The 18,251-nt window shown below is 52.7% G+C and overlaps 1 protein-coding gene across 2 annotated transcripts in view; it reads right to left on the bottom strand.

Annotated features, from left to right (window-relative positions):
* The window catches only part of TTC7A (tetratricopeptide repeat domain 7A), a 112,957-nt gene that overhangs the window by 87,865 nt on the left and 6,841 nt on the right, over positions 1–18,251 (bottom strand). Inside the window, exons 2-3 of one of the 2 annotated variants that reach the window (XM_028515504.2) lie at positions 16,499–16,662; positions 11,320–11,488 (exon numbers count right to left, since the gene is read on the bottom strand). In XM_028515504.2, coding sequence (XP_028371305.1) covers positions 11,320–11,488; positions 16,499–16,662 — 333 coding nt within the window. Of the gene's footprint in view, positions 1–9,676; positions 9,770–11,319; positions 11,489–16,498; positions 16,663–18,251 lie in introns of those variants that run through there. The other variant, XM_036027929.1, reaches the window with a different exon arrangement.

Genomic DNA, 18,251 nt, shown 5'->3' with positions numbered 1-18,251 from the left:
TCCTTCTGGGATGACTCACCACAGCCCAGACAGCTGCCCTTCCAAGAAGCCCCACCCTAGGATCTCTGGATGCAGAGGTGGAGAGCACAGTGCTTCCTCTGCAATGGAACTTTCCATAGGGGTGGACCCCCTCCCTCTTGCCTTCCCAGCTGATCTAAGCGCACAGGGTGCCCACGGAGGGCTAAGCCCAGAGCTGGGAATCCCAGGTTGGGGTAGGGTGGGGAGAGGAAGAAAGGCAAGTCACTGCTTCAGCCCCCAGGGAGGAAGCCTCAAGGCCAGGTAGGGAAGAACCCTCATAAATCACATACGAAAGCTGGCAGCTGTGGGAATGTAAAATGGTTCAGTAGCTGTGGAAAACAGCCTGGCAGTTCCTCAAAAAAATAAAAATAGAATTACATGTGACCCAGCAACTCCACTTCTGGGTATATACCCCAAAGAAGTGAAAAGGAGGTCTAGAAGAGATATTTGCACACTCGTGTTTATAGCAGCATTATTCATAACAGCCAAAAGGTAGAAGCATCCCAAGTGCCCATTGGTAGGTGGATGGATAAATAAAATGCAGTATTGGCACACAGTGGAATACTATTCAGCCTAAAAAAGAAGGAAGTCCTGTCTTACGTGACAACATGGATAAATCTACATCCATTATGCTAAGTGAAATAAGCAATCACAAAAAGACAAATACTCTGTGATTCCATTTTCCATGAGGTATCTGGTGGTCAAACTCATAGAGACAGAAAGCAGGATAGTGGTCGCCAGGTGCTCAGTCGGGGGAATGGGGAGTTATTTAAAGGGTACAGAGTTGCACTTTTGCAAGGTGAAGGATTCTGGAGATTGGCTGCACAATGTAAATGTACTTAATTGAACGGTATCCTTAAAAATGGTTAATATAGTAAGGTTTATGTTATATGTATTTTACCACAATAAAACACCTAAGTGGTTAAGATGATAAATTTTATGTTCTGTGTATTTTACCAATGGAAAAATTTTTTTTAAAGTAGGCAAATTGACTTCTCTCAAAGTCTCCAAAAACTGCATACACTTTGATGCAGTAACTCCACTTCGTGGAATTTATCTTAAATTAATGATGTACAAGGGCGGGGGGCAAAAAAACCCAGAGTTATCTTCTGCAGGGTGGGCCCCTTGTAGTACAATACAGGCTTCCCCACAGGGTGAGTGTTCTAGGGACCTGTTTGTATCTGTGTACCAGCTGGTGTTGTTGTGAGAGGCTGCCTTCGGCTCAGGTGGATTTGTTTGGAGACTTTTCAACACATTTGCCCACTTCGTGATGGGTGATTTACAAATGCACCTGGCCCACTCTGCACCAAGTGTTCAGTTTTCAAGCAAAAATTGGCATGACCCCCTGTCCCACCTCCCTATCCACCCAATTGTGCCCCAAGTGACTTTTTTTGCTTCCCTGATGAAAAAAGTCCTCAAAGGGAAATGTTTTGCCGATGTGGAAGAGGTGAAACAAAAAATGGCAGAAGCACTAAAAGGCATCAAAATCAATGAGTTCAAAAACTGTTGTGAACAGTGGAAAAACCATCTCCATAGGTGTACTGCATCAAATGGAGAGTACTTTGAAGGTGACTGAAGTTTAAACATGTAAGAATACACCATTTTTAAAAAATAAAGTCTAGTTTTGGGGGGTCACCCCTCACACGCAAAAATTTAGGTTCAAATATACCCACTGCAGTGCTGTTTATAATGGCAAAAAAAAAAAAAAAAAAAAAAAAAGAGATTTAACCTACAGGCCCACTCACAGGGAACACGTTTGCTCAAAGACAACAGATCTGACAATGAAACGCTTGCTGTGGATTGATGCAGGTGTGTGCTGGAAACTGGTTCATAAAAGTACAAACTTGAACAAATGTAATTGCATGAACTTATTTTTGTTGCGTGTGCACACACACACACCCCTATAGAAAAAAAATAACTGGAAGGATGCCTACCTCAAAATGTTTGCAGAGAGTGAAGTTTTCCCAAACGCAAGATGGGATTACCTACTAGCAACGGCTACCTTGTAGGGCGGCCGTGGAAATTAAATCAGGCAGTGTTATAAAGCGCAGAACATGTGCTTTTAGAAAACATTTTCAGGTGATGCTCACAATGACCTCTTGGGTCGGGGTTGGGCCCTTCCCTAGAACGACACATGAGAAATCTAATCCAGGGAGAAGAGGTTCTTTCCAACACCATTTAGCGAGCAGTGGCAGAGTCCAGGCCAGATCCAGGTCTTCCAGCTTCAGTTCTGTCTGTCCTCTTGGCCCAGACTCCAGTTGTCTTTCCTTACGCTCAGGTCATCCAGGGGTTCCCAAAGCTCAAGCTTCTGGCCAGCCCATGGTGGCTCACCTTTCCCATTGGTGGTTGAGTCAGTTACAGCTGTCTACCCTAGTGTCGAAGCCAGGGTCTCAAATGTACCCCTCAAACCCGCTCCACACTCCTCATGCCCACCGACCACTCTCTGCGGTGAGGCCTCCCACCGTAGAGGAGAGGCTGCCAGCAGGAGATACGGGGAGGCCACCACAACCTCTTCTCCTACAGCCCCGTGGTGTCCCCTCCTGTGATTCTGTTCACCATCTTGCCGTGTTGTATCCCGCAGCCCAGGAAGGCATGCAATTCAGGCTCGGTGTAGACACAAGGAACACACCCACCTCCTTCCAAGATGCCCCAGCAGCGCCTGCTCTCGCCTCTGTAGCCAGAGGCCAGGCTCCCGCTTCCCAGACCACAGTGTGGGGCCAGGGCTGCAGAACCACGAGTGCTGACCTGCTTCCCCGCCAGACAAGCTGGCCACACCCCTTTGAGAAGGAAACCAAAACAAACAGCTAATTCCTGCCATACCAGGACTAAAAATAAAAACCAGAACCAAATCTGCCACCATATCCTGTCCTAGGGGAGGCCTGGTGCTCTTTCTCTTATTTTTAAAAGTTTTAGAAGCCACGAAATCCCAGGTGAGAACAGAAGAGCCGGGGTTGCACCCACTGAAAGAGAACTGAAAAAGAAAAAAAACCTTGAGGGGCAAGGAGAGGAGAATTTCAAGATCATAATTCTCACAGCTGCCTAGTGTTTTTTACATTTTGACTTTTCACAGCACTGCCACAGTTCAGCATTTCAATGAAGTATTTTGGGTGGATGGGGCTGTTTTTCTACACAGCCAGGCCGATGGCTGACCGGGCAGCCAGCGGGCAAGCAGAGCTCGGACGGCGGCCTCCCTGGCGCTGGGCTGTGCGCAAGGGGAAAAGGGGTGGCTAGGCTGAAATGTGGGGCACAACCGGTTTTCAAGGGGCTTGCAGCCCATTTGTGGGGTCACAGTGAGCCCCAAATTAGGCTTGCGCCAGGACTCACACTGGACATGGGGCGGGAGGTGAGGGGGTCATTGTCCACATCACTACCGCATCAAATTAGTGCCAGAAATGGAAGTGACACAGCAGGCGTGAGGAGAGGAGGAAGCCTTCGCCACAGAATAGGCCTGTGAGAGGTGGACCATGGTACTGGGGTTTTGGGGGGATGAACTGGAAAAGGCTTTCGATGTCAGAAGTGCAGGCCCTGAAGCATCTGCATGTCTAACAAAGCTGGGCATACCCCTTAGAGCTCAGACCAACAGAAAAGAGGACAGCCTGTCGCCCTGTACCCACAAAGGCCTAGTCCTGGGGTCTAGGGCCCAGACCCCTCTGCCCCAGACAGACCCCTCACAGTGCTGACTAACAGGGTGGCCCTATTTTAGGTGAAACAGGCTGGGCCACACCAGTCACGGTGGGGTAGCTGGGGCCGAAGTTCTAGAACACTGGCAGAGAGGGGCACCCTGAGCAGTACTGCTGGGCTTTCTGTGCCCCTTATGCCCCATTCACTCCTACACGTGCTCCCTCTTAGTCCCAGGAAGGTGTGATTACACCCCACCTTTAAACAAGTCACCTCCGCTTCCCTTTGGACTCTACCGGAAGGCACCCCTCACACTCATCTGCAGGTGATCCTTCCTTAAGGTCAGGCTCACCTCCCAGCCCACCCAGGAAGGCTCCACACTCACTGTGTCTCGCTCACTTCCCTCTCTGCAACTCGGGGGTCTGATCAAACCACTACTCCCTGGATGAGCCCAGAGCCGGAGCCAGAGCGAGCCGAGTTCAGATCCTGACCTCGTTACTACCGGTGTAACCTGAGGTGAGCCAGTTCTGCCTCGGCCCTGAGGTTCTGCTCCCCAAACCTTTCCCCTACTCTGGTAGCAGCACCTCAATTTTCCTATGAGGAGCCATCCCTCAACCTTGGTCCACAAGATTCAGGAGAGGAAATCCTACCTTGACACCCACCTAGCAGCCGAGCCGCAGGCCACTGTAACCTATTCCAGGGTGGGCAGGAGACCAAGCCAGGCCCAGGGGACCGAGCCCCGAGGCAGCAGTCCCAGGCTGAGTGCTGTGCTGCAGGACCATGTAAACCTGAAGCTGCGGAGAAAGCCCTCAACACACAGCCTCTGGACCCAGCCATGCCTGATGCCTCCTACCCCAAAGACTCAATAGTTACAGGAGCATGTCAATTTCTGGTCTCTCCCCCTTTGGTTGTTGCTTTTCCAGATAGTTGGAGTTGCACTTTTGTCATTACAACCATAAGTCTGGTGATATGGAAACTGACCCCAGAAGTGTAATGTCAGAGGGGACAGTTTCTAGAGTATAGGACTGGCTGAGTGGAGGTCAGGTTTGGGAGTGAGGACTTTGCCATCTCCCGGATACGAAACTGGAATTCCAGATACAGCACAGCAGCACCAGTTAAAATGCAGCCTAGTTTGTCTTGAGGTGGGACCTTGGGCCATGGAAGCTGGAGCTTTAGGGCACCTGGTGAAACATCCCAGGGCATTAGCTATGTTGGGTATTTCTGTGGGGCCCATGAAAGTGGACAAGCTTTACTCCTGGTAGCCCCTCTGAATGATGCAGCTTTGCTAAGGGTCCCTTTCTCCCTGTGGACGACAATTCGGCGTAGCCGAGGGACAAGTCAGAATCAGGGCCGGACACTCTCTGCTCCCGCGGTTCTCACCGGCTGCTGCACAACCTGAGGGGCCAGGGGCGTGCGTACCCCGGCCTAGCCGACGGTTTGCCCATCACGCTGAGGGCTGGGGGCACTGACAAGAGTCTGGGGTCTGCTGCTGAGAGAAAGAAACTTCTAGGCCTGGATCGAGATCCAAGAACCCTGGGTCAACACAGTCTTTGGCTCTAGTTTCTCATCACGGAGATGATCCAATGCCAAATGCCCAAAGGCATATCACTGGGGAGCTCCAGGGAGCTGCAGAGGCAGACAGACCCCAGACCTCAACCCACAGGGCCATCCCCAGGTGTGTTCGGAAGTGGGCTGCCGAGGAACTGCAGCCCCAGAGGGGACTCACAAATGCCCCCCTCAGGTGTCAAGGCAGAGCTCCCCACAGCGCAGAACTAGGGGCAGCCACATGGCCAGGGCGCCAAAGTCAGGCGGCAGGCCCCTGTCCTGCCCTAGCAGGCCACGGTAACGAGCTGCAGACCGGTCGTCTGTGGGGCGTTCGCGTGTCCACTGCACTGGCACGGTGGCCTACCGGTGCAGAGCCTGCGCAGGAAAGGGTGGCACCAGGGAGCTTGTGACTCATCGGTGCTGCCTCTGCACTCAGCCCCTCCCCCTGCGCAGCTGCTGTCCCAGAGCCACTTCACACCAGCTGCAGGCTCTGCTCACCTGCCTGCCCCCGTCACGGGGAGCGACTTGAAGTGCTCATCTCGGTGTCCCTGGTAGACACTTGCTGAATTCTACTTCCCTGGCAAATTTTACTCTCTCCTGTGGCAGCTGGACTAGGGACCTCAAAGGGCTCAACTATAAAAGGCTAGGCCCCCAGCAGGAGGAGCATGCTGACTGACCTGTGACTGGGGAGACACTCCGGGCCAAGGTCCAGTGAGACTGCAGCGGGGAGAGAACGCTGTGGGCTGAACCACCAAGGGACGGCGGAGGCACTGAGCTGTGTCCAAGGGAATGTCGGGCTTTCTACATGCGAGGACAGTGGCTCCAAAGCGGTGAAGGAGCAGAACTTTGTGGACCATGCTGTGCACTAGCAGCAGACCTCACTGGGCTGGAGTATGGGGCTTCAGGAGGGCAAGGAGGGAGAGGAAACTGGGGGTGCCGAAGAAACGACCACCGTCCTCGTGGGGCTCCGAGTTCAGTGGCAAGACGGGGCGGACAGCCACGAGCACACAAAGTCAAACACGCAGGTTCTGCCTCGGGCTTCGTGAGAGCGGACAGCACTCAGGCCTTCTGAGAAGAGCCTCGAAACCCAATTATCCTGGATTGGTTTTTCTAAAGATTTTATTTATTTATTTTTAGAGAGAGGGGAAGGGAAGGAGAAAGAAAGGGAGAGAAGCATTAATGAATGAGAGAAACATCGATTGGTTGCCTCTCACACACTCCCCAACCAGGGACCTGGCCTGCAACCCAGGCATGTGCCCTGACCGAGAATCGAACCAGAGACCTTTCAGTTTGTGGGACGATGCCCAACCCACTGAGCCATACCAGTCAGGGCTAGGTAGTTTCTTTTAATACAAAGTAAATGGAAGTGTTCCCCCGCAACAAACCAAAATGGTGTTGGGCTGCCCCCTCTATCTTCTGCACTTGGAACGGGTGAGGAGCCCTATTCCCCAGGGCTGTCCCCTGGGCTGACATGCCTGGTCTGGGGGCAGAGGGCTGGCCGAAGTCACAGTGGGGCTCCTGCAGGGCCAGGGGAATAGGGTAGGAGGGGGCAGGCTCCCCATTCTGAATCAAGGTGACTGATGCTGGCATATAAAAGCAAATTTTCTAGACAACTTGCCCATGGACACCAGAGCCTTGAGCAGCTTCTGCACTAAGCAGACCCATGGGAGAGTGGGGGCTGGAGGAGGCGGGGAGATGCTTGAGTCCCCTTTTTCTACAGGGTCCAGTGAGGGCCCCTTCTCGGTTACCCTCAGGGACAGAGCAATGGTGCGCAAATGCACTGCCCTGCCTGGCCCGCCCCCAGGCTCTGCACTAAGCACCAGGAACCTCTCTTTCTCTGCGTTCCTGTACCTCCTGCATCTTCCTTGCCTGCACGAACCCATCTGGGAGGTACCTATAACTGCTCCTCATCACCCTCTGGTGGGTTCCTCTGTCACAGGCAGGACACAAGCTGGGGAGACAACCACCTGGCCACCAGTCCAAGCTCTGCTACACACGGGCAGCACGACCGGACGTGCCTCAGTATCTTCATCCGTAGAGTAGGCGGAACAACTACTCCCATCCTACAGAGATGAGCTGAAGGTGAATTCGCCAGTCAACAAATATTTATTAAACAAGAGTTCCAGGGCAGTGTTTCTCAAACTGGAAAGCGCATTCACCTCACTGGGAAATGCAGGTGATATGCAGGTTTTGATCCAAAACGTCTGGGGGTGGGACCTGAGAGTCTGCATTTCCATCAAACTCCTGGGGGGTGCCCATGCCATAGTGCTGCCCCCCTCCCCCATCAGACCCTCAGGTTCCAGAAGGAAGGGTCCACAGCCCACTTCTGGGCTCACCACTGAAGTCAGGTACACCAGAGGGGCTCAGGAAAAGGACACTCGGGGAATGAAGGACTGAACAGGGGATTCTGACAGCACAGAGAGCGCCCTTGGCTCTGCCCAGGGCAGACAGGTGACTTGGGAGCAGCTGGCCACGGGACAGGCCCATTATGGAGTGGCAGACGAGTGAACCTGGCTGAAGCAGGGCCTGGGAAGAGGCAGTTCTTCCTCCAAAGCCAGAGGCTCTGACGGAGCCCCGCCCACCTGCCGGGTGCCACTCGGAGGCCCTAAAATCCAGTTCTCTACTCCTGGCAGGACCAGGTCGGTCCGAGCACAGGTGTGACTATAACCCTGGGGACAGGGAGTGCTGGGGGCTGGGCACAAATCACTCGAACAGGGAATGACAGGTCTTCCCATGAAGCTGTTTCATTTTTCTATCTTAGTGAAAACTCTGTTTGGTTTTGACGTTGTTTCTGAACAAGTATGGCATGGACAGTAACACTCTTCCCCGGACAGAAGGGAGGTCAGGGACCCCTCCATCCAGTGCATACAAACATGCACGTACCAGCTCTGCGTTTCAGGCAAGAGAAACTCAAGGCTGCTAGCACTGCCCCCTTCTCCCTGTCTCCATGTCAGTGTCTAATACCCTCCCAGAGAGTCAGGAGGCACCTTGTGGTCCAATCCATGCCCCGCCCTGGCCCCTCCCACATCAGAGGAAGGCTAAGTCTGTGAGGGAGGTCTCAGAGGGCCACCCTACCAAGCCCTCTGCACTAAAGGCAAAAGCAGGTGAGTTGAGAGTTTTTATGTTTTGGGGGTTGGGGAGGGTTGAGGGGAAGAACTGCAGAGCCTGTTCCCTACCCCTCAACAAGAGCAGGAACTCCACAACAGAGATGCCTGCTCGGTGTCACCACTGAGTCTCCAGGCCTGGCTGCTCAGCTCCCCCAGGTCACACACCTGGTCTTCCAGCCGGCTGTGCCTAAGAACTCCTTGCTCACTGCACGGAACCAGACGGAACCACAGAGCAGAATCCCATGCAGAGTGGCAAATAAGCTGTGGTGTAAGGGCCTGGCTGGGCAGAGTGCTCGGGAGCAGGCGAGGCAGGCACCTGGGGCCTGGCAGAGCCTGCAACAAAGAAGCTGCCTGGGGTGGAGCATTCCAGTGCAAACGTCAGCTACCTGACGTCCTGGGTAAGTCGCTTCACTTTCGTCAGCCTCGGTTTCTCATCTACAGTGGGAGGCATTGGCCTAGATCATTTCTGTGATTCCTCTCAGTCTAGAATTCTGACCACGGCTGTTTGGGAGCTCTGGCTGCACAGTACAAGTCCTGGCCCTGCCACGTCTCTTGAAATCCACACGAGCCCCTCCACCTCTTTGACCATAGCTCCTCGCCCGTAAGATAGGAATGAAGAGAACACCCACTCAGGGGGTTCCATGTGGATGTAATGAGGGCACACCTGCATGGAGTGAGGGCTGAGAAAGTATTATCGCCCTGTGAACTCTGTGGGCTCCTGCTGCCACTATCCTTTCTCTGCCCCCCCCCCCAGCCCCCACCATTCATACATCATAGCCCTAACCCCCAGTGAATCGGTATTTGGAGATGGTGCCTCTGGGAGGCGATTAGGGTTAGATGAGGTCACCAGGGAGGGGCCTTGTGATGGAATTAGCAGCTTTATAAGAAGAGGAAGAGAGAAAGGGATCTTCCCATGCCCACACATCCAGGCAAGGCCGTGTGAGGACACAGTGAGAAGGCAGCCATCTGCAACCCAAGGAAGGAGATGGCCCTCACATACACTGCCCCTACTGGTATCTTGATCTTGAACTTCCCAGCCTCCAGAACTGAGAAAAATAAAACTGACTAATACAACCCTCCTGCTCATAAATGGAGTCAGGACCAACAACCAGCCATAACCGTCCCCTAGTCTCTGTGTGGGGAGACCCATTGGGTCCCCCCAAACCTAGGGAAATCAACATTGTGCATATCTGGAGGCGGCATGCATGGTCTCAAGCACACGCAGGGTCAGGGGAACCTCAGCATGCCAAGCAGCAGGGCACAGTCACTGCAACAGGACAGGGAGGACAGGCAGAGAGGAAGCAGGCAAGTGGGAGGTCACGTGCAGTCAGTGAGGGGCGGGGACCTGGCGCAGCGCAAGACCGAGCAGCCCACGCCCGGCTCCTTACCTCCCCGGCAGCACCTCTGACCACCAAGAAGCTGGAGGAGTGCTGGAAAGAGTAGAGAGCAGGAGACAGGGAGCAGTAGGCACCGAGCCAGCTCTACAGGAAGAGAAGTGCTGGAAAGGACCCCCAAGGAAAGGTGTTAGGTTCAGGAAGTCTGAGGCAGAAGTGGTTTCCAAGAGGCCTGAAAGAGCCAAACACCACATGAAGCCCACCCCCAAGACGGGCCTGTGCCAGGAGCCCAGAGGAGAGGACGAGAGCGCAAAGGGAGAAGAGCCCACAGGCCGGACCGCCCCAGATGGGCACCTGCCCCTCCACAGGCTGGTGCTGGGTCTGTCCAGGGTGACATGCTCGGCGGATTTCCTGGGATGGCGAGAACGGTCTCTCCCTGGGGAAAGGGCCCCAGGGCCCCAGCAGTGGACAAACAGGGACAAGGAGGCTGCGCCCTGCACAGGTGTCCAAGGGAGACAGAGGAATGGGGTTGGGGACTCATATTCCAAGGCCAGCGTCACAGAGTGGAGGCTCCTGTCCTGGCTCCAGCTCACATCTTTCGGTAACTTTGAATAAGGTATGTAGCTTCTCTGAGCCTCAGTTTCCCCACATACGAGATGGGGAGAACGTCCCTCTCCGTGATGGAAAGAGGGTGACAAATGCTCTGCCAATGCCAGACACCAAATCCCCACAGGTCTACACACACTTCTAGATTTTTCTCTGGGGGTTGGTTTGTGCTGAAATAGAGAGATGATCAAACATTCACAATTCCTGAGGAATCGTGATGGTAGATGATGGCAGATGATGGCAGAAGGGCTCTCGGAACCTCACTGCCATCAGGGGCCACGCCTCGGGCTCTGTGTCCCAGGGATTTGAATCCAAGGAGGAGGGACCTGAAGCAAGAAGTGGACGTAGGGCTTTTACTAACGCAAAACACCTTCAGGAGCCAGCTCAATGCCACTGTTACCCCAGTCGGGTCACTGGCAGCCTCCTATACCAGGAAATCCCTACATCACTGACCCTGTGTGCCTGGGTCTCCACCCCAGCACCTGTCGCCCCAGTAACTGGTTCTGCCCTGCCCATCACTGGATCCTGGTACCATGTCCCTGGGCTGCTCACAGGGGGTGCCCAACAAGCCTAGGAAGTGACGGACCACTCTATACCATCAGGCCCCAGATGTGTAGTCAGTGTTAGCCACCAGCACCAGCCTGACAAGGGATGGCACATTGTTCAAGCCTTTCTCGACCTGGTTACACAACTGATTCCTCTTGGTCATGGTAACCAGGTGAGGGCAGGTATCACAACCCTGTCTTCCAAATACGTCAGCTGCGGCTACGCAAGGTGAAGAGGTAATTCGCCCAAAGGCATACAGTGGGCAGCTAGTTATCGACAGAGCCAGGGTGAGAACCTGAGTCCTCTGGCATCCAGCCTGGTGCCCGTCGGCAGCCGGGATGCCCGGTCACCACTGGTGTCCACCTGGCTGGTCAGCGCCTGGGTACTACCAGGGGTGACGTATCTTGGACATCGGCATAGCAGGCTCACCCTCACCCCAGCATCTGCTGCTGCCCTACAGGTGCTGTCTGCTCCCAGCACAGGGGGGCCTGGGTGTAATGTGCTGGGCGTGGGGCTGGGGAGCCCCAGCCGGCACCCACACCTACCTTTGACGACAAAGGCCTCCGCCAGCAGCCGCATCTGATACAGGGGCTTGGTGTCCATGGACATGTCATCGATCCCGGCCCGCGCATACATGCTGATGGCCTCTCGGTAGGAGCCCTCCACATAATGCAGCTTGCCCAGGATCAGCATGGCCTCACACAGGTACCGTGGCTGGAAGGACAAGGGCCACATCAGTAGGCTCCTGCCCGAGGTCCCTGCTGCCACCCCCACCAGGTAGCATGAACACCCTCTCACTGTGCCACGACAATTCGCCTAAGACCCTGCTCAGAAACCTCCTCCTCCAGAAAGCCTTCCCCGACCCTCGAGCACATGCTGAGGACTCCCTTCTCTCCATACCTGCAGTCCGTGGCCCACTTACTGAAATTCTCATGAGTCCCCAGCCCTTTCACGTGTGTGTCTTATGCACCCAGCTACGCTGCAGGCAGCTTGCAGACTGGGCCCCGTCTTCTCTCCTGCAGCCCCCAGTGGCTTCTGCCCAAGGCTGGCACTCAGGAGTTCAGGCACTTGTTCGTATATATACGTACACCCACCCCCAAACGATATCAGGCCAAGTTCTTTGGGACCTGATATCATTTGGGGGGTACACACACACAAATACACAACGGGTGAAAACCTTGGAAAGAGCCCACGCTGAAGCCCCCACACAAAAGCAGGACCTCCGGGGGCAGAGCGGCCACGTCGGCAGTGCGGGCCAGGAGAGAGGAGAGGGAAGGCCTGCTGGGCCACAGTCCCATTCTGTCAGAAGCAGGTAAGCAAAGTGCCCAATCAAGGGCCTAAATTCAAACCTGTTCTCTTTGCCCTACTTTTTCAGGTGTCGCTTGTGCCCAGATCTTTACCCCACACCAGGACGCTCGGGCCCCGAGGACGTCTGATTGGCCTTGCCCGAGAGTTACGTGGCCTTGGACAAGATCACCACCTTTCAAGGCTGCTTGCTCTGGTCTGCCGTCTTCGCCTCTGTGCTCTGCAGGCCCACCTCCCCTTCGGCCAGGCTCTGGGCACCGTCCCCACCACACGGCATCGGTGCTGTCCACAAAGCTCCCTGGAGGTGTCATGCTGGTCCCCACGCCAGCCTCTGTCACGAGGGGAGGTGCTTCCTCTGACTCCGTGGGGGGAGATCAGACCCTGGTGACAGACAGACCCCAGGGGAAGCCTCCACACTCCCCGTGATCTCTTGCCCTCTCAGAAGCCAACTAAGAGAAATGGAGTGTGGCACAGCCAAATTCTCCTTCCTCACGGTCTTTTTGGTTTTTGTGAATACACGTCCTACCTTTGCCTTTGCTCACACAGGCCCCCTATCTGGAACAGTCTCCCCTTTCCCTCAAGCTATACAGATTCTTTTCCATCCTTTGGGACTTCACTCAGGCCCACCTCCTCCTGGAAGTGTCCCTGACTACCAGGGAGCGCCCCTCTGCTAAATTCCTACAATGCCTCTACCAAACAGACCCGTTTGGCTCCTGCAAGCCTGACCTGCTGACTATTGATCAACTCTCAGAGGCTGAATTGTTCAAGGGCATGTGCTAGTCTCCCCAGTAGGCCACCCACTCCCTGGGCCAGGGCCACAGGTCACACCCCCCCAGGGCACGCTGCCCACGGTCCCTCCAAGTCGGGCAACACCTCTGCTATTCTCTGCACTTGGTCTCAAGCCGCAGGCACATTCCCTCCCTGCTCGGCCTCGTTTCCCCACTGTGAGGGCGACACCCGAACACCCACCCTCCCCTCCCCTTCCCTCGCAGCAATGCCAAGAGCATGAATAGGGCAAAGTCCAGAAAAGAGCTTTGAACTTTTCTTTAGAAAGAAGCATGATAAATACAGGGCATGAGTAATTATTATCATCCGGTTCTACCATAAACAGGGAAAAGGGCAGCTGAGCTCAGAGCGACAAGTTTCGGGGTGCAAGGTGATGACAGGGTGGAGCTCTGTGGTTCCCGGCAAACCAACCACAGCTCACAACAGAGCTTCTGCCTCGCCGGGAGAAATGAAGGGCCCTGTGGGGCATGTCCCATAAAGCTGAATCTGTGCCACTTAAAAAGCTGCCATCACTTCTGAAAGCACATTTGTCTTTTTTTTTTTTGGTGTTGAGATGTATTCTCTTTTAGGGAGTGATGCTGATAGAAAATGGTACAGTGCTGCTGTTATATTTTTAATGCCCATATCTGGCAGAACTGAAAGTTGGCTACATGCTGTGGGACCCATGCCTTTGAATCTGAAACGTTCTTGGCCTGTCAATCCAGTGGTGGTCAGGGAACCACAGGGCCCTGGCCCCGGGCAAGGATGCCGTGCAGGAAGTCTCTGGGTCTGGGCAACAGTCCCTCTGCTGGGGAGCGGGCGTGTCGCCTAGCCTTTGTGTCTCGGTGTCTCTGTCAATCAAAAGGGGAGAACGACCACGTGTGAGTCCCCAGGTTGGGGGAAAACAGAGGAGGAAATACTTCACAGAGGCAGAGTGGGACCGGTGAGGGCAGGAGTGTCACCATCGTCACTACCTCAATCCGAGTCCCCCATCACTGTTCTATCTCCATGGCAGGACTTACGGACACAGCTCCGAAAAGTAGCCAAGAGCTCGAGAACTCGAGGTGTGGACACAAACAGGCCTGTGCTCAGGTCCTGGACCCTCGACTCCGGCCCTCGGCTGAGGGACCAGCCTGTCCTGGGCCCCGGTCTCGTCCCCTGGAAAATGGGGATACGAGGAAGCACCACCGAGAGGGTCACTACAAGGCAACCAGGAGATGGCGCGATGCCTGGGCTCACTGGATGACATGTTCTGACGAATGGTTCGTTTTCAGGAAGTCCACAGAGCTGAGCTGGACAGGATCTTAGAGGTCACGGAGAGTGGGTCTCAAGTTACCCTGAGGGGGTGCCTCAGGACCCGCTTCTCCGTTCTCCTCATCCCATCGGATACTCAGGACAGATGGGACTCCACCTGGGGTTTCATGTGATGCCAGGAAAGGTCATCCCCCCTCCAGCCACACCCTGGCCTTTGGGGTAAGGTGGAGAATCCCATACACTTTAATGTTTTATTTTGCCTGTTCAGCATTAAGTTTTTTTGGCTTTGGCCTGGAAAACAGGGACTTTCTCAATGTTATCGGTGCCTATGTATGTCTTTGATGAATAAAGCATGGTCAAATTTGTATTTAATAAATGGGATGTGACAGACAAAACAATTTTCACAATACATGTGTATACTGTTTGGCCAATACAAAGAACGAGGCGTTGGCATGGAGAAACCTCCAGGTGAAAGTTCTCGTGCAAAAGCACAGCCTGCCAAATATGTATCCTGTGATTCTAATAAGAAGAGAAAGCTTTATATGTGTGCATGTGTGTTTGTTAAAAACAGAGGAAGGAGTGTGGGTCACACACCCAGTGGGGACCAGTGCTTCTCGTTGGGGGTGGGGATGAGTGTGGGAGCCGGGCTGGCATACAAGGACTTTGACTTATTATTCAAACTACTTGTTTGTGTAGTGAACTTTTTACAATAAGCCAGAGTCATCTTTATTTTTAAAACAATTTAAAAATATTCATGGAGTTCACTGGAAAGAAAAAAATTAAAAGGGGTCTTAGTGGGAAAACCTTAGGACCCACTGATCAAGTTCAATCCCTTTGATTGGCAGATGAGGAGCTGGAGGGCCCAAAAGGTCAAGGGACAAGCTCAGGGTCAAGCGGCTATTTTAATCTGATACAAAGTCTCCCAGAGCTACAATAATTCTTGCCGAGGAGTCTAAAGGCAGTAACCTTAACCTTCCAGGACACCCTCCCTGCACGGCTTACAGAAAAAGCCAGACGTTCCTCAGAGTGGTTGGTGTTCCAGTCCCCGCTCTCTGGCCTCAGTGCACTTCTACTCCCTAATCCCCACCACTCCCTTTCACTCTTGCTAACGGACATATTTTAGTGAAATTCTTGGAAGAGGAGCTCGTAGATTACACACAGCTTCCTGAGCTTGGAATGCCCTGCCCTACCTCTGTGTGTCTGTCGCCCTTGCCCTTCAAGGTCCAGCTCTCCCCCAAGGGTCCAACTCTAGTACTACCATTCCCGAGGCGACTCCTGCCTCACCCTAAGGAGTGTTCCCCTCAGACTTGCCTCTGCACGGACACTATGTCTGTGGCATACGTCACATATCACAGGCCACATTGGACGACATGCTGATAGGACTTATCTTCCAGGAGACCTGCAACCTCCCAGAGAACAGGGTCCATCTGTACTCGTCTTTATGGCTCTCGAAGTACGTAACACAATGCCTTGTACTCAGCTGGTTGCAATCAAATGTTCAGGTCAATAAATATATGACTTTAGAACATCTCTTGAAAAATCACATCTTCTTTGGGTCTCTAATGGCATACCAATACCTCTACTATAGCTCAGCATGCACTGTAATCTGTTCATCTCAAAGTTTAATGTACTATAGAGTTTGTTAAATGCAGATTCTAAATCAGATTTTGCGTTCCTAACCAGCCTCCAGATCATGCCCAATCTCTAGGTGGGCAGACAGTGCTTTGAGCAGTGAAGGTCTAGAGAAAGCTGTGATTGTACTTCCCTCTATACCTCCCCTCAGCTCCTGGCATACAGTATAGTAGGTGCTCAATAAACGCACTTGGATTTAAACTGGCTTGCCCTGTTACTAAGCTCTTCTGTCACTGGCCAGCTCTGCATGTTTGCCTGTTTCCAACTAGACCTTGGACTCACTAAGGTTTTCTTCCCCTGAGACCCCCAAGGAGCACACAGGACCAGGCACACACTAGGTCAACCAAGCGCTGTCTAATGGAAATATAACTTAAGCCACATGTGTAGTCTAAATTTTCTTAGAAAATGTTCTAGTCACATTAAAAAAGGTACAAATAGGTAAAATTAGTTTGTAATAACACTTTAACCCAATTATCCAAAATATTATCATCTGAACATGTAACCAATGTAAAGAATTAATGATCTTTTACATTATTTGTTTTGTACTAAGTCTTCAAAATCCAGTGTATGTTTTATACTTATAGCACATCTCAGTGTGGAGTAGCCAGATTTCAAGTGTACATGTGGCTAGTGGCTACTGTCCTAAACAGCACCAGGACAGCCCTAAGAGACACTTGCTGTTCAGGTGACCGAATGACCCAGGGACACTGACGGCAGACAGCAGGCAGAAGAAAGGGGACCGCAGGCCTGGAGGGTCTGACAACTTACCGACAGCCTCCCACGGTTGAGGACTCCGCTCAGATAGTTTCTGGCTTCATTCATCTTCGGCTCATTCTTTTCCAGCAAAGGGATAGAGTCTTTTATCTTGGCATTATTCTCCTTCAAATACTGTTCCAGGAGGGCCTCCGCCAGGAGCAGTTTTCCAAAGTCATCTGAAAAATGGGGCAGTGATCCCTTGAACTTGGCAAATGTGGAAACTGGTACCTGTCCCTGTACTGACCCAACCGCCGCTCCCCACAGCACGCAGTTGGGTTTAGGGGCCCAGGTTTGAGAAAATCAATAAAGACACTAGTTCCATAAACTTAAACAGCCTTAAAGAAAAAAAAAACAGGCATTCCACCACTGTACCAGCATAAACCACCCTTTTGGGTTCTGTAGTTTCGTGGTTAGGGAGGCAGAGTTCCTAGGACTTGGGACAAATGCCCAGAATTCCAGAATTTAAAATGAGGGACAGAGTCACACCCATGCCCCATTGTGGGTAACAAGTTCTTAAACCAAGAAGGAATTTCTCCAAATGGCCAAAGAAGAAGAAAATGTGAAGCAGTTTAATAACGCATTTGTACATGCTCCCAATTTCCATGTAACCATATTGGGCCTTCTCCGCTCTGGAGGTATTTTATTTAACGTGACCAGGGGAGAACCTAGCAACGAAGTGCAGAGCAAAGGTGGGAAGCAGATTTACTTGTGTAGCAAGGGCCTTGAGGAGCTTTAGTACTGGCACTTTCTGGAGTTCTCCCCTTTATGTTAGCTTAGCTGCAGACCTCACCACCCAGCAGGTGAATTTATACTGCTTGGTTTAATTTGCTGCCTCCCCTACCACACTGAAAACTCCAGTCTTGTGACCATCGTATTCCTGCTCCACCCACAGCAACTTGGGTGGAAATGGAATTCGGGTGTTCAGCGTGCAGGCCCCAGAGGTCAAGCGTGCTTTCATGATGGCCTCAGGTGGCTGTGGTTGATATGACTGGGTCATTGACCTTCCCCCTTCAACCAGGGCAAGGCCCAGGCCCACCACTCAGTATAGGAGCCCAAGAAACAGGTGCCAAGTGAATGGGACCCTCTCCACTACCGCAGGAGGAAGCCAGGAGGCTCAGGGAGCCACGTGCAAATCCAAATGTCTCCTGGAGTGTGTGCTTAGTCCCGTCTGCTCAGAGGGCTCTTTCTGCTGCCAGGAAGGCATCCTCAGGCCTGCCTGGGGATGCCACTGACTCCTCACTTTCAGGACCACTGCAGTTTGCTCACAACTCAAAGCCACTGGTCCCAGATAGCATGTCTCTGAAGAAGACACTCCATCCACAGGGGAGATTCTGTGCAGAGAGCATCCCAAAGGCCCAGATCCCAGAAGATAGTCAGAGCAGATATTTGCTCTGAGGATGCCAAAGCCTTTTAGCCAATCCTTTGCTCTACCCACCTCACGATTTCTAAAACTAACATTTGGAAGACATAGCCAGGCAAGTACCGGGTTCAAACTATCATTCATTGCTGGTAGGGGAGAAGTTGGTAGGACCTCTACAAAGGGCAATTTAGCAACACATATCAAAATTATTTTTGTGCATTCCCATTGATCCGGCAATTCTGCTCCTAGGTGTGTCCTTGCAGACGTGTAAAGCAACCTGCATATGAGGTCACTCTTGCAGCATTATTTGTAATAGCAGAAAATTAGAGACAACTTGTACATCCATCAACAGGGAGCTGATTAAACAAAGCATGGTACACCCATAAAAAGGGACCCCACGCTGCC

The sequence above is a fragment of the Phyllostomus discolor genome, chromosome 6, assembly GCF_004126475.2.
Source record: "Phyllostomus discolor isolate MPI-MPIP mPhyDis1 chromosome 6, mPhyDis1.pri.v3, whole genome shotgun sequence".
Classification (NCBI taxonomy): domain Eukaryota; kingdom Metazoa; phylum Chordata; class Mammalia; order Chiroptera; family Phyllostomidae; genus Phyllostomus; species Phyllostomus discolor.
This window is presented reverse-complemented; position numbering and strand designations above follow the sequence as displayed.